We start from the raw sequence: 15,504 nt of genomic DNA, 5'->3' as shown, positions 1-15,504 counted from the left end.
TATGTCTCAGTATTTGAATCTTATATTTATACAAATATTTACACATGTTAAGTTTGCTGAAAATTAACGCAGTTGACAGTGAGAGGATGTTTCTTTTTTTGCTGAATTTACTTAATCAATTGAAAATGTGCTTAGAGTTTTGAAACAGCTGCCTTTTTGATTAACTGTTTTGAGTTATGTACTAAGAGTTGTGAAAATGTCAACCTGTTAAAAATTGCATCAAGTGATAAAAAAATTAACGTACAGTATATAGTTTGATAACTGCTGAGCACTGTAAAATTCTATATTTTTTACTTCGTAACTGTATTAATTTGACATCAATTTGTTGGAAGGTAAAACCAAATCGCACATGCATGTGGCTGTAAATACTACATCATCATTCTCCATCAGCCAGTGTGCTTCAATAGGATGAAGTTGAAAGAATCACTTTGTGCTACCATTTAGAATTGTGTAGTGTAGTGTACAATGCACTGTTGAAATACCTTGGTTGTATAACAATATATTCCATCTCATTATCTGAATTTCATTGATACACTGCAAGCTGATGAATTTCAAGCAGAGAGACATGCAATACTTTATTAGTTGACAAATCATGTAGAAAAGGTGATCATTTTTTGCAATACCCCAATTTCTGATGATTTGTCCTACGTATGTACTGTATAAATAACTGTAAGACTGACATATTTCTCAACATGCTCATAACCTGCCATTGGATACAAATTATTAGTAAGAAAAATTGTGTGAAGTTTTTGTGAAATACTCTGGTAAATGATATTTACCATCTTGTAACGATCTTCGTCTTTATCGGATGAGGAGTAGGAAGGATCGGACCAAAACGCAGTGTGGTAAGTGTCCATGATATTTTATTATAACCGAACATGAAAAATACAAAATAACAAAGTGAATGTAAGAAATGAAAATCGAAACAGTCCTGAAAGGTGAAAACACAAAACAGGAAACAACTACCCACAAACACCAGCGGGGGAAAGCTAACCTAAGTATGGTTCTCAATCAGAGACAACGATAGACCGCTGCCTCTGATTGGGAACCATACCAGGCCAAACACATAGAAAAGAAAACATAGAACAACAACATAGAATGCCCACCCCAACTCATGCCCCGACCAAACCAAAATAGAGACATAAAAAAGGAACTAAGGTTAGGGCATGACACATCTACTATTCTTTCCATTCAGCTATTCAAAAATAACACTTTTGAAATGTGGTTATCTTGTATTTGCTATTGGAATAAATGGTAGTTAAAATTACTTAATGGTGAGCCTATCATTACCTGATGTATTGGTGACTAAACTAAATCTTATCATGGTATTTAACTGAAAACATAGTAGATGTGTGTGTCACGACCTGATCGGTTTCACCTGTCCTTGTGATTGTCTCCACACCCCTCCAGGTGACGCCCATCTTCCCCCAGAAGTCATGCTGGATTGACAGCATGGCCATAGTTGAATGTTTATCCTTTAAAGCTTTGAAAAGAGACCCTTAAACCCAGACTTGGACCACACACCCAATCCACTGAATAGCAGTTAGCCACTGATTCCTTCCAAACCACCCATTGTTGAATTTGCGATTTCCAACTTGTTGTGTAATATTTATGTCCAATGGCCGATGAGCACCTCACATTTTATCTATAATTTTCTTCATCATTTCTCTTCTTATGACAAGGATTGAAAAGGGTTTGCCAGTAGATTGTTGTCATGATTCATGATGATGACTGCTAGCTTGCTAGCTAAGATTTTGAAAGTATGATGTTGACATGATCAGTCCAATCAAAGCTACAGTAGATACAGTGCCTTGCGAAAGTATTCGGCCCCCTTGAACTTTGCGACCTTTTGCCACATTTCAGGCTTCAAACATAAAGATATAAAACTTTATTTTTTTGTGAAGAATCAACAACAAGTGATCCCATTCCTCCTTGCAAAACAGCTCGAGCTCAGTGAGATTGGATGGAGAGCATTTGTGAACAGCAGTTTTCAGTTCTTTCCACAGATTCTCGATTGGATTCAGGTCTGGACTTTGACTTGGCCATTCTAACACCTGGATATGTTTATTTTTGAACCATTCCATTGTAGATTTTACTTTATGTTTTGGATCATTGTCTTGTTGGAAGACAAATCTCCGTCCCAGTCTTAGGTCTTTTGCAGACTCCATCAGGTTTTCTTCCAGAATGGTCCTGTATTTGGCTCCATCCATCTTCCCATCAATTTGAACCATCTTCCCTGTCCCTGCTGAAGAAAAGCAGGCCCAAACCATGATTCTGCCACCACCATGTTTGACAGTGGGGATGGTGTGTTCAGGGTGATGAGCTGTGTTGCTTTTACGCCAAACATAACGTTTTGCATTGTTGCCAAAAAGTTCAATTTTGGTTTCATCTGACCAGAGCACCTTCTTCCACATGTTTGGTGTGTCTCCCAGGTGGCTTGTGGCAAACTTTAAACAACACTTTTTATGGATATCTTTAAGAAATGGCTTTCTTCTTGCCACTCTTCCATAAAGGCCAGATTTGTGCAATATTGTTGTCCTATGGACAGAGTCTCCCACCTCAGCTGTAGATCTCTGCAGTTCATCCAGAGTGATCATGGGCCTCTTGGCTGCATCTCTGATCAGTCTTCTCCTTGTATGAGCTGAAAGTTTAGAGGGACGGCCAGGTCTTGGTAGATTTGCAGTGGTCTGATACTCCTTCCATTTCAATATTATCGCTTGCACAGTGCTCCTTGGGATGTTTAAAGCTTGGGAAATCTTTTTGTATCCAAATCCAAACTTCTTCACAACAGTATCTCGGACCTGCCTTGTGTGTTCCTTGTTCTTCATGATGCTCTCTGCGCTTTTAACGGACCTCTGAGACTATCACAGTGCAGGTGCATTTATACGGAGACTTGATTACACACAGGTGGATTGTATTTATCATCATTAGTCATTTAGGTCAACATTGGATCATTCAGAGATCCTCACTGAACTTCTGGAGAGAGTTTGCTGCACTGAAAGTAAAGGGGCTGAATAATTTTGCACGCCCAATTTTTCAGTTTTTTATTTGTTAAAAAAGTTTGAAATATCCAATAAATGTCGTTCCACTTCATGATTGTGTCCCACTTGTTGTTGATTCTTCACAAAAAAATACAGTTTTATATCTTTATGTTTGAAGCCTGAAATGTGGCAAAAGGTCGCAAAGTTCAAGGGGGCCGAATACTTTCGCAAGGCACTGTTTTTCGTATTTGATGTCATTTTATCTTTTGCCAATGACCTTGGGGCTTCTTGGATGGGCAGCTGTAATGTAACTCTATGGCGGCACCCAAGGGGCTAGAAATTTCAAGCTCTCCACGTAGATTTTGAGGTGATGTAGTGTCCCCATGAGTGACAGACCACTGAGCCAATCACAGCGCAACTAGAGAACATTACCAACCCCTATGCTCCGTATTTTCCGCCCCACCTCCACAGAAAGCATTGAGCTAGGCTGTAACACCTGCATTTTAGAGACCATGTTTGTATGCAGCTTTATTCGATAATTTTTTATACATTGTTTGCAAACTGACATGTATTAATTCCAAAATAACAACAAAAAAAACAACAAAAAAAACAGGTGGGGCTCAAAACAGGGCTCTGCCCCACCTGCCCTGAACGACGGGTCCACACTGGCTTGCCATTCCAAATAAAGTGGAATATTTTTTGCTCATGTAATTTAGAAAACAAGTCGTTAGGTTAGGCAGGGCCATAAGTAAATAGGTAATCTGGGATATGACTAAATAATGAATCAGAGTGATTTCTCCACAAATAGACTGGTGTTGTTCTTTCCATGGTAACTTTCTATTAAAATGTATTGTAATGAGATATTTTATTTATTTCGGGATATGAATACCGAGTATGTGCACTTTACCGTTGGGACCATTTTATTTGTAAACTACACAGTAATGTAAAAGTTGTATTTTTTTTGTGATCAAATACGGAATATGGTGCACTTATCATAATTCTGTTTTAATCCGGAGAGGTGAGAGGTTTGCATATTTCCTTTTGCCTTTCGAGTGAATTATAGTTACCTACCATGAATGTATTTGCTAGCGACAAAGGCATGGTTGTTGTGGCCAACGGCTTTCAGTCCTGGAGCCTTCACCAAGTGAGTGTCGAAGTGAATATATCAAATTAAACTCTTTACGACAATACATTACAGTATATCATAAAGGCATTTCCTTTTGACGGCCTAGTTACACCCTCACTCTAGGGATGTTTTGTTTGAGACCAGAACGCCGAGGCATGCGTCTAAATCGCTGAGCAGCTAACTTCAGAGCAGTGTGCCGATGCGGGCATCACTTTTTCAGAAATACGTCATCAATGATGTCCGGAGCGTCGCTTGTCGCATGCTTTTTCTAACCGCGTGTTGCAAAATGCCAGATCCCAGTAGTTATATATGTGTCGTGTCAAAGGTTACGTGAACAACCACGATCAAAGAAACAATCCGGCTTTCACACAGTTCTGGGCCCGAGTTATAGATGTATTATTCCCTGATCAGGTAGTCAGGAAAAACCATGGTGCTTAATGATGTCCCCCCGCCCACAGTGTTGTAGTGTTGGTGTGAGTGATGACAATGGGGATATACTCCTGTTTATCTAGCTCTGCTATCACAACAGCCCATCAAACTAATGTGGCAGAGAAAACCAACCCCCAGATCATTAGATCGATACAGACAGCTGAAGTGTGTGTGGGGACTTGTATGGCGTACTTTGACCTGAGAGGGCAATACTATAAGTAACATTGTGAAAAGTGAGGAGAAATTGGTGTGTATGTGTATGTGCTTATCAGTCATCAATAGGAAATCTGTTTCTCAAAACCAGTTCATTTGACCCTTGACATTGGTGTAAACAGGGTTAATCCCTAAACTTGCTTTCCCACCCCCTCATTCCTGTTCCTGCCTATCTAACCTCTTCGCTCCTTCTCAGAGTCCACCGACTGCCTACCCTGCTGCTGCCAGCACAAAATAATAGGCCATCCAGGGGCTTAATCTCTTCAACCCTACATCCCACCACTGCCAAGCCCAGCTCAGCCCTGGGTATACAGCAAGGGCACATCTACTCCTGGAAGGTCAAATCCATTTATACTCTGCAAAATAGCATCCAGATGACATGACACAGAGATATGATTTCAATTATTAGATATGTTTTATTTATTTAACCTTTATTTAACTAGGCAAGTCAGTTAAGAACAAACTCTTATTTACAATGACGGCCTACCAGGGAACAGTGGGTTAACTGCCTTGTTCAGGGGCAGAACAACATTATTTTACCTTGTCAGCTCGGGGATTCAATCTAGCAACCTTTCGGTTACTAGCCCAAAGCTCTAACCACTAGGCTGCCTGCCGCCCTAGTGATGTGTTGGGCCAGGCTGTTTCCGTTTCTGTGTGTGTGTACGTGTTTAACTTTACTTGTGGGGACCAGAAGTCCCAAAAGAATAGTAAGCAAACACAATTTGACTAACTGGGGACATTTTGTTAGTCCCACAAGGTCAAATGCTATTTCTACGGGGGTTTGGGTTAGAATTAGTGTTAGGGTTATAATTAGGTTTAAGGTTAGGTTTAGGAGCTAAGGTTAAGTATTGAGGTGAAGGTTTAGGGTAAGGGTTAGGGGTTAGGCACAATAGGATTTTGAATGGGACTGAATTGTGTGTCCCCACAAGGTTAGTTATACAAGACTGTGTGTGTGTGTGTGTGTGTGTGTGTGTGTGTGTGTGTGTGTGTGTGTGTGTGTATATATATATTTATATATATATTTATATATATATATATATATATATATATATATATATATATATATATATATATATATATATATATATATATATATATATACATACATATATACTCACCCCATAGAGTAGACCCGGCAGTGTTTGGTGTGTATCCGTTGTGCCAGGCTGTACCTGCTGTCCAGACACACTGCCCAGGGGCCCTTTGGCCCTTCCTGACCTTCTAGTGCCAAGGGGCCCTCTGGGGAAGGGGGGGCACAAGACACCTGTAGGAGAGACACAGGGGTCATCAGTAAACTACTCCCCTAAAATATCATTTAAAAAAAGTATTATTATTATATATTTGTTATTTGTATTCTGCATTGTTGGGAAGATTAAGAAAGCATTTCGCTGTTAGTATACGCCTGTTGTTTATGAAGCATGTGACAATTAAAATTAGATTTGATCGTTATTATCATCGCCATTGTTATCATTTTAATTGTAATAATCATCATCAACATCACATACTGTATAGTGTATACCATAGTTACCCCTTGCCCCTGTCAGATCACATATTCCCCCCCCCCCCACACACACACACACATATATTCATATTTCAACATGTTTTTCTTTCTCATCGAGTAGCACCGTCTCCATTTCTCCTCCTCTGCCCCTCACCTTCCTTTCCTTTTAGTTTCAGTGAAGGAGAAAAAATGTGATTTAGTGTAAACAAATGCGTCCTCCATCCTTGACATGATTCTCCATCTCACAGTGAGGGACAGGGCACCTTAATCTTGCCTTAATGCTCAAGGATTCCATTGACTCCATGTTGCAGTTCAACGTTTCTGTTTATTTTTTCATTACATGTTCTATATACTGTAAAGTGCATGTACTAACTGAAACTACAGACAAAATCAATAGATTCATTAATAGCTAGAGTTGAATGCGCACACGGCCAGGTTTCTCTTGTCAGCAGAAGAGAGTGAGAACAAGAGAGGAAGTGAGGAAGAGAGGAGGAGCGAAGAATAGGGAGAGGATGAGAGAAGGAGAGGGAGATATCTGCCCTTCCAGGCCCCTATCTCTCTCTACTGCAGCCACCATTGCTGACAAAAACACCAAGACTAACAGAACCAGTTGGCTCACACTGGCTGGTCTTAGTCTGTGGGGAGTAGGTATTTCTTTGTTTGGGACGGGGTGTATGTGTATATTAGAGAGAGACGGCAAACTCCAATGCCAAAAAGACAAGGATGGGTGTGTATAAAGTATGCGTGAAGAGCTGTGTGTGAGCCAAAGCCATCATTGATAGAGTGTATGTGTGTGCATGCATGGAGGTATTTGTGCATGCATACATACGTGTGTGTGCATGCATTCATGCATGTGTGTGTCCTGAATGTTTGTCCTGAATATGTGTCCGGAATGTGTGTTTGGAGTGTGTGTGGGAGGTGTTAGGACAGACAGGATTTATGACTGTTTTCTGTCTGATTGCTTTAGCTCTTCTATCTCCTCCAGAGACTGTCTGAACTGGACTGGATCAGCGGATATTGACAGAGACAGACTGATTATTTGTTCTAATCTGTCTTTCCCCATAGAGACCACTGCCTAGACAGAGACTGGTCATAAATCCTTCTCTTTCTGAACCACCATTTTAGCCCAACCCTAACCAGTGGCCGGTTGCACCAGTTGGTGGGTCGTGACTCTACGTTCAATGTAAAATGTGCTCTACTTTGCTGACATTTATGAATTCTTCCCCATGCCACTAATGGAAAGTGGACGAAGTCTAGAATCTCTAGAGGGTTCTTACGCTTTGTGATGTCATAAATCTTTGGAATTAATGGATTCTGACTTCTTCAATCTTTAGAAGAAAAGCATTTATCAATAGAGATGAATAGGAGGACCTCAGTGCTTTTATCCTGTCCGAACAGAACTTTTGGCATGAAAAGAAAGCAGAAGGCAATAGGAGGCATGACCAAGTCAAGAGCTGTGACTTATTGTGAGGGAATAACAGTCACGCTTGGAGCCTTGGGGACTTCTGTCAGGCACTCTGCAACAATGGCATTGTAAAAAAAATTGCAGAATGCAATAGAATTTTAAACAGCCTTATGAATAGATTGTGTTGTGGTGAGCACCGTGAGATATGCTGAAATGGGAGGCAATTATCCATCCATGTATTGCTGTGGTAGCGATGATACTGTTGTATTGGAGGATTTTTGTTTAGCTGTTGCAGTTATGTGTTGTAGAGGTTCCTAATTGCATTGGCCCATTATTGTTGATTTGAACATGTGTTATTGTAACAGTATGCTGGACTATATTGTGAGCTATTATAAATAGAAAGGTACTGACACGTTGTTGTCATTGTGAATATACTGCAACACTACACAGTATGTTACCTTGATCAGTCTCCACCTTTCCCACTGTTGTGTGTGTGTTGCATTGACTGCTAATTATTTGCCAAACGCAGTGCAGCGTACCTCTCTCACAAGTTGAGTTCCACCAACCACGACGTCAGTCAGAATTACTGCTGAGGAAGCTGTTATAGTCACTGCAACTCCCTCTCCGCCTGTCAGATGAGATGATAGGCGATTCACCCCCAACAACCCCCCTTCACGCACACGCACACACACACACACACACACACACACACACACACACACACACACACACACACACACACATCCAAAGGCTAATTCATTATAAGCAACATGCCTGCCATGTAAGATATACTGTAGATTAAGTGCTTCGTCATTAGCAGAACTCTGTAGGCCCACGGTATATGAAAGAAAAGATAAGAGGTTTGCTGATGTTTCTTAACATAATTTGATTACAGAAGCACAATGGCCTTCGTTATCAGAAAATGGTTGGATTATAGCAATGATAAAACTTACTTTACTTTTTAAACAACTTGATTGATGCTATAGCCTCTCTCACACAGTGCAGTTGGAGTTTGTATTTTGTGGATTATAAAACACAAGGGCATAAAAGCCGACCCTGTCTCTGCCTCACAATCTTTATCCTCAAACAACACATCAATCAACGAACAAAAAAGGCAAGAACATCTCATTTATTTCGTTAAATCGAGTACAGGCTTAACTGAATGAACAACAGAGACAGAATGCAGTATGGAATTTTATTACATCGTTTTGGGTATGGCCTCATCTCCGTGGAATGCTCCTCGGAGCCAGATGCTGATGACAGGTAGCCCTTTGCTGGGCAGCTGGCATCGAAACCCCTCGGCTGGAGGAAAGGAGTTCCAATGAGGGGCCTTAAAATTATTATAGCTGGTGGTGGTGGGGAGGTGGATGGTTGTTGAAAACTGTTGCTGAAAACAGCTAGTGAGAGAACATGGGTAAGAGAGAGAGGAAAGTGATAATTGCAAAAGTGAGCCGATAGGTTGAACAGCAAGCATGAGGAATGTGAATTATTGTGCCGTGCTTATAGGCTTTAAGTTAAATAGGTGAATGACATTCCACATGTGGCTAATAGGAAAGAGGAGAAGAAATAAGACGCTATAATGATGATGATACATTTGTATTCATTCTAACTATGTCCGTATAATAGGAAACAAAGTGAATTGTGTTATCTTCACTGGATGAAGTTAAATTAGCATTCAGATCAGTCTGCCATTCTGACTTTCATAAACCACAGTAGGAAAGAGACAAATCAGATGAATCAGAACGCCATCTCTATGGTAATCAATGGAGTATGTTTGAGTTGTCAAGCAAGACAAATTCTCTTTCAATGAACATACAGTGGGGCAAAAAAGTATTTAGTCAGCCACCAATTGTGCAAGTTCTCCCATTTAAAAATATGAGAGAGGCCTGTAATTTTCATCATAGGTACACTTCAACTATGACAGACAAAATAAGAAAAAGAAATCCAGAAAATCACATTGTAGGATTTTTAATGAATTTATTTGCAAATTATGGTGGGAAATAATTATTTGGTCACATACAAACAAGCAAGATTTCTGGCTCTCACAGACCTGTAACTTCTTCTTTAAGAGGCTCCTCTGTCCTCCACTCGTTACCTGTATTAATGGCACCTGTTTGAACTTGTTATCAGTATAAAAGACACCTGTCCACAACCTCAAACAGTCACACTCCAAACTCTACTATGGCCAAGACCAAAGAGCTGTCAAAGGACACCAGAAACAAAATTGTAGACCTGCACCAGGCTGGGAAGACTGAATCTGCAATAGGTAAGCAGCTTGGTTTGAAGAAATCAACTGTGGGAGCAATTATTAGGAAATGGAAGACATACAAGACCACTGATAATCTCCCTCGATCTGGGGCTCCACACAAGATCTCACCCCGTGGGGTCAAAATGATCACAAGAACGGCGAGCAAAAATGCCAGAACCACACGGAGGAACCTAGTGAATGACCTGCAGAGAGCTGGGACCAAAGTAACAAAGCTTACCATCAGTAACACACTAAGCCGCCAGGGACTCAAATCCTGCAGTGCCAGTACATGTCCAGGCCTGTCTGAAGTTCGCTAGAGAGCATTTGGATGATCCAGAAGAAGATTGGGAGAATGTCATATGGTCAGATGAAACCTAAATAGAACTTTTTGGTAAAAACTCAACTCAATGGGGCAAAAAAGTATTTAGTCAGCTACCAATTGTGCAAGTTCTCCCACTTAAAAAGATGAGAGAGGCCTGTAATTTTCATCATAGGTACACTTCAACTATGACAGACAAAATGAGAAAAAAAATCCAGAAAATCACATTGTAGGATTTTGAATGAATTTATTTGCAAATGGTGGTGGAAAATACAGTGCCTTGCGAAAGTATTCGGCCCCCATGAACTTTGCGACCTTTTGCCACATTTCAGGCTTAAAACATAAAGATATAAAACGTTATTTTTTTGTGTAGAATCAACAACAAGTGGGACACAATCATGAAGTGGAACTACATTTATTGGATATTTCAAACTTTTTTAACAAATCAAAAACTGAAAGATTGGGCGTGCAAAATTATTCAGCCCCTTTAAGTTAATACTTTGTAGCGCCACCTTTTGCTGCGATTACAGCTGTAAGTCGCTTGGGGTATGTCTCTATCAGTTTTACACATCGAGAGACTGAAATTTTTTCCCATTAATCCTTGCAAAACAGCTCGAGCTCAGTGAGGTTGGATGGAGAGCATTTGTGAACAGCAGTTTTCAGTTCTTTCCACAGATTCTCGATTGGATTCAGGTCTGGACTTTGACTTGGCCATTCTAACACCTGGATATGTTTATTTTTGAACCATTCCATTGTAGATTTTGCTTTATGTTTTGGATCATTGTCTTGTTGGAAGACAAATCTCCATCCCAGTCTCAGGTCTTTTGCAGACTCCATCAGGTTTTCTTCCAGAATGGTCCTGTTTTTTGGCTCCATCCATCTTTCCATCAATTTTAACCATCTTCCCTGTCCCTGCTGAAGAAAAGCAGGCCCAAACCATGATGCTGCCACCACCATGTTTGACAGTGGGGATGGTGTGTTCAGCTGTGTTGCTTTTACGCCAAACATAACATTTTGCATTGTTGCCAAAAAGTTCAATTTTGGTTTCATCTGACCAGAGCACCTTCTTCCACATGTTTGGTGTGTCTCCCAGGTGGCTTGTGGCAAACTTTAAACTACACTTTTTATGGATATCTTAAGAAATGGCTTTCTTCTTGCCACTCTTCCATAAAGGCCAGATTTGTGCAATATACAACTGATTGTTGTCCTATGGACAGAGTCTCCCACCTCAGCTGTAGATCTCTGCAGTTCATCCAGAGTGATCATGGGCCTCTTGGCTGCATCTCTGATCAGTCTTCTCCTTGAATGAGCTGAAAGTTTAGAGGGACGGCCAGGTCTTGGTAGATTTGCAGTGGTCTGATACTCCTTCCATTTCAATATTATCGCTTGCACAGTGCTCCTTGGGATGTTTAAAGCTTGGGAAATCTTTTTGTATCCAAATCCGGCCTTAAACTTCTTCACAACAGTGTCTCGGACCTGCCTGGTGTGTTCCTTGTTCTTCATGATGCTCTCTGCGCTTTTAACGGACCTCTGAGACTATCACAGTGCAGGTGCATTTATACGGAGACTTAATTACACACAGGTGGATTGTATTTATCATCATTAGTCATTTAGGTCAACATTGGATCATTCAGAGATCCTCACTGAACTTCTGGAGAGAGTTTGCTGCACTGAAAGTAAAGGGGCTGAATATTTTAGCACGCCCAATTTTTCAGTTTTTGATTTGTTAAAAAAGTTTGAAATATCCAATAAATGTCATTCCACTTCATGATTGTGTCCCACTTGTTGTTGATTCTTCACAAAAAAATACAGTTTTATATCTTTATGTTTGAAGCCTGAAATGTGGCAAAAGGTTGCAAAGTTCAAGGGGGCCGAATACTTTCGCAAGGCACTGTAAGTATTTGGTCAATAACAAAAGTTTATCTCAATACTTTGTTATATATCCTATATTGGCAATGACAGAGGTGAAACGTTTTATGTAAGTCTTCACAAGGATTTCGCACACTGTTGCTGGTATTTTGGCCCATTCCTCCATACAGATCTCCCCTAGAGCAGTGATGTTTTGGGGCTGTTGCTGGGCAACACGGACTTTCAACTCCCTCCAAAGATTTTCTATGGGGTTGAGATCTGGAGACTGGCTAGGCCACTCCAGGACCTTGAAATGCTTCTTACGAAGCCACTCCTTCGTTGCCCGGTCGGTGTGTTGGGGATCATTGTCATGCTGAAAGACCCAGCCACATTTCATCTTCAAATGCCCTTGCTGATGGAAGGAGGTTTTCACTCAAAATTTCACGATACATGGCCCCATTCATTCTTTCCTTTACACGGATCAGTCATCCTGGTCCCTTTGCAGAAAAACATTCCCAAATCATGTTTCCACCCCCATGCTTCACAGGAGGTATGGTGTTCTTTGGATGCTCTCTAGGAAACTTCAGACGGGCCTGGAAATGTACTGGCTTAAGCAGGGGTACACGTCTGGCACTGCAGGATTTGAGTCCCTGGCGGCGTGTGTTACTGATGGTAGGCTTTGTTACTTTGGTCCCAGCTCTCTGCAGGTCATTCACTAGGTCCCCCCGTGTGGTTCTGGCATTTTTGCTCACCGTTCTTGTGATCATTTTGACCCTACGGGGTGAGATCTTGCATGGAGCCCCAGATCGAGGGAGATTATCAATGGTCTTGTATGTCTTCCATTTCCTAATAATTGCTCCCACAGTTGATTTCTTCAAACCAAGCGGTTTACCTATTGCAGATTCAGTCTTCCCAGCCTGGTGCAGGTCTACAATTTTGTTTCTGGTGTCCTTTGACAGCTCTTTGGTCTTGGCCAAATTGAAGTTTGGAGTGTGACTGTTTGAGGTTGTGGACAGGTGTCTTTTATACTGATAACAAGTTCAAACAGGTGCCATTAATACAGGTAACGAGCGGAGGACAGAGGAGCCTCTTAAAGAAGAAGTTACAGGTTTGTGAGAGCCAGAAATCTTGCTTGTTTGTAGGTGACTAAATACTTATTTTCCACCATAATTTGCAAATATATTCATTAAAATTCCTACATTGTGATTTTCTGGATTTTCTTTTCTCATTGTGTCTGTCATAGTTGAAGTGTACCTATGATGAAAATTACAGGCCTCTCTCATATTTTTAAATGGGAGAACTTGCACAATTGGTGGCTGACTAAATACTTTTTTGCCCCACTGTATACACAGGATAGATCACACATATATTACTAATCATGTCATGAAAAGCCCCTAGTGGGCTAACCCGATATGACGGCTGGTTACACAAAGGATGGGGGTTTGGTTTGAATGAAAGAGCGGGAAGACAGAGGGACAAAGGGATTGGGTCTCTATTGGACATTGAGAAGCTATGCTACCGTAAATACAGAATCGTATGCATTATAATAAGCGGCCATTCGGGAAATGGAAAATGCAAGATATATATTTACTCTGAGCTGCACTTCGATAGATGGATCGAAGATGGAAGACTGGTTTGCCCAGCAGACATCGCCATTGTCCTTTGAAGAATCTTTCTGGTCGTAGTGTTGTGGAGCGGAAACGTTGAAGTACCCTGTCGTTCTTAGGAGATTGTCTGTCCTTTTCTAGGCCACGTACGTTTACAGCTGCAGCTGATAACTCAACATCTAGGAGTTGCCATAACCAGCTCATGCTGTATTCTGGCTGATCTAGTCGAAATGTACCATTCCAGCGTGGTGATCGTCACCTCCACATTGAAATTCGCCCTTCTAAACCTTAGGACAGCAGTCCTCACATTTCTGGAACTAAATGTTCATGATCGTTAGGGGGCTTTTGTACTGGGTAGGAGAAGGGGTGTGTTTCATCCTTCTAACCAATGTCTGTGCTCCCATGGATGGTGTAACTGATTGAGCATAAGTTAACTTATGAAACAATTTTCTCATTTAGAAGTTAAAATCACATTTTATCTTCTCACAAATAGTTTCATGTTTAAAAGTTAATTTGTGTAATTTCTTTCCTTCTTAAATGCTTTTGAGGCAATCAGTTGTGTTGTGACAAAGTAGGGGGGTATACAGCCCTATTTGGTAAAAGACCAAGTCCATATTTTGGCAAGAACAGCTCAAATAAGCAAACAGACAGTCCATCATTACTTTAAGACACGGAGGTCAGTCATTATGGAATATTTCAAGAACTTTAAAGTTTCTTCAAGTGCAGTCGCCAAAACCATCAAGCTCTATGATGAAACTGGCTCTCATGAGGACTGCCACAGGAATGGAAGACCCAGAGTTACCTCTGCTGCAAAGGATAAGTTCATTAGAGTTACCAGCCACAGAAATTGCAACCCAAATAAATACAGTGCCTTGCGAAAGTATTCGGCCCCCTTGAACTTTGCGACCTTTTGCCACATTTCAGGCTTCAAACATAAAGATATAAAACTGTATTTTTTTGTGAAGAATCAACAACAAGTGGGACACAATCATGAAGTGGAACGACATTTATTGGATATTTCAAACTTTTTTAACAAATCAAAAACCGAAAAATTGGGCGTGCAAAATTATTCAGCCCCCTTAAGTTAATACTTTGTAGCGCCACCTTTTGCTGCGATTACAGCTGTAAGTCGCTTGGGGTATGTCTCTATCAGTTTTGCACATCGAGAGACTGAAATTTTTTCCCATTCCTCCTTGCAAAACAGCTCAGTGAGATTGGATGGAGAGCATTTGTGAACAGCAGTTTTCAGTTCTTTCCACAGATTCTCGATTGGATTCAGGTCTGGACTTTGACTTGGCCATTCTAACACCTGGATATGTTTATTTTTGAACCATTCCATTGTAGATTTTGCTTTATGTTTTGGATCATTGTCTTGTTGGAAGGCAAATCTCCGTCCCAGTCTCAGGTCTTTTGCAGACTCCATCAGGTTTTCTTCCAGAATGGTCCTGTATTTGGCTCCATCCATCTTCCCATCAATTTTAACCATCTTCCCTGTCCCTACTGAAGAAAAGCAGGCCCAAACCATGATGCTGCCACCACCATGTTTGACAGTGGGGATGGTGTGTTCAGCTGTGTTGCTTTTACGCCAAACATAACGTTGTTATTGGGATGTTTAAAGCTTGGGAAATCTTTTTGTATCCAACTCCGGCTTTAAACTTCTTCACAACAGTATCTCGGACCTGCCTGGTGTGTTCCTTGTTCTTCATGATGCTCTCTGCGCTTTTAACGGACCTCTGAGACTATCACAGTGCAGGTGCATTTATACGGAGACTTAATTACACACAGGTGGATTGTATTTATCATCATTAGTCATTTAGGTCAACATTG

At 40.9% G+C, this 15,504-nt stretch overlaps 1 protein-coding gene across 3 annotated transcripts in view; it reads right to left on the bottom strand.

The window, feature by feature from the left end:
• The window catches only part of LOC110529903 (putative methyltransferase-like protein 24), a 107,576-nt gene that overhangs the window by 15,656 nt on the left and 76,416 nt on the right, over positions 1-15,504 (bottom strand). For 2 of the 3 annotated variants that reach the window (XM_021612557.3, XM_090243428.1), the window contains exon 3: positions 5,868-6,013. In XM_021612557.3, the coding sequence (XP_021468232.1) occupies positions 5,868-6,013 (146 nt within the window). Of the gene's footprint in view, positions 1-5,867; positions 6,014-8,194; positions 10,351-15,504 lie in introns of those variants that run through there. The other variant, XM_090243429.1, reaches the window with a different exon arrangement.

The sequence above is a fragment of the Oncorhynchus mykiss genome, chromosome 8 (genome assembly GCF_057628025.1).
Source record: "Oncorhynchus mykiss isolate SJ-2025 chromosome 8, ASM5762802v1, whole genome shotgun sequence".
NCBI lineage: Eukaryota > Metazoa > Chordata > Actinopteri > Salmoniformes > Salmonidae > Oncorhynchus > Oncorhynchus mykiss.
Note: the sequence above shows the minus strand (reverse complement) of the source record. Positions and strands in the feature narration are given on the sequence as shown.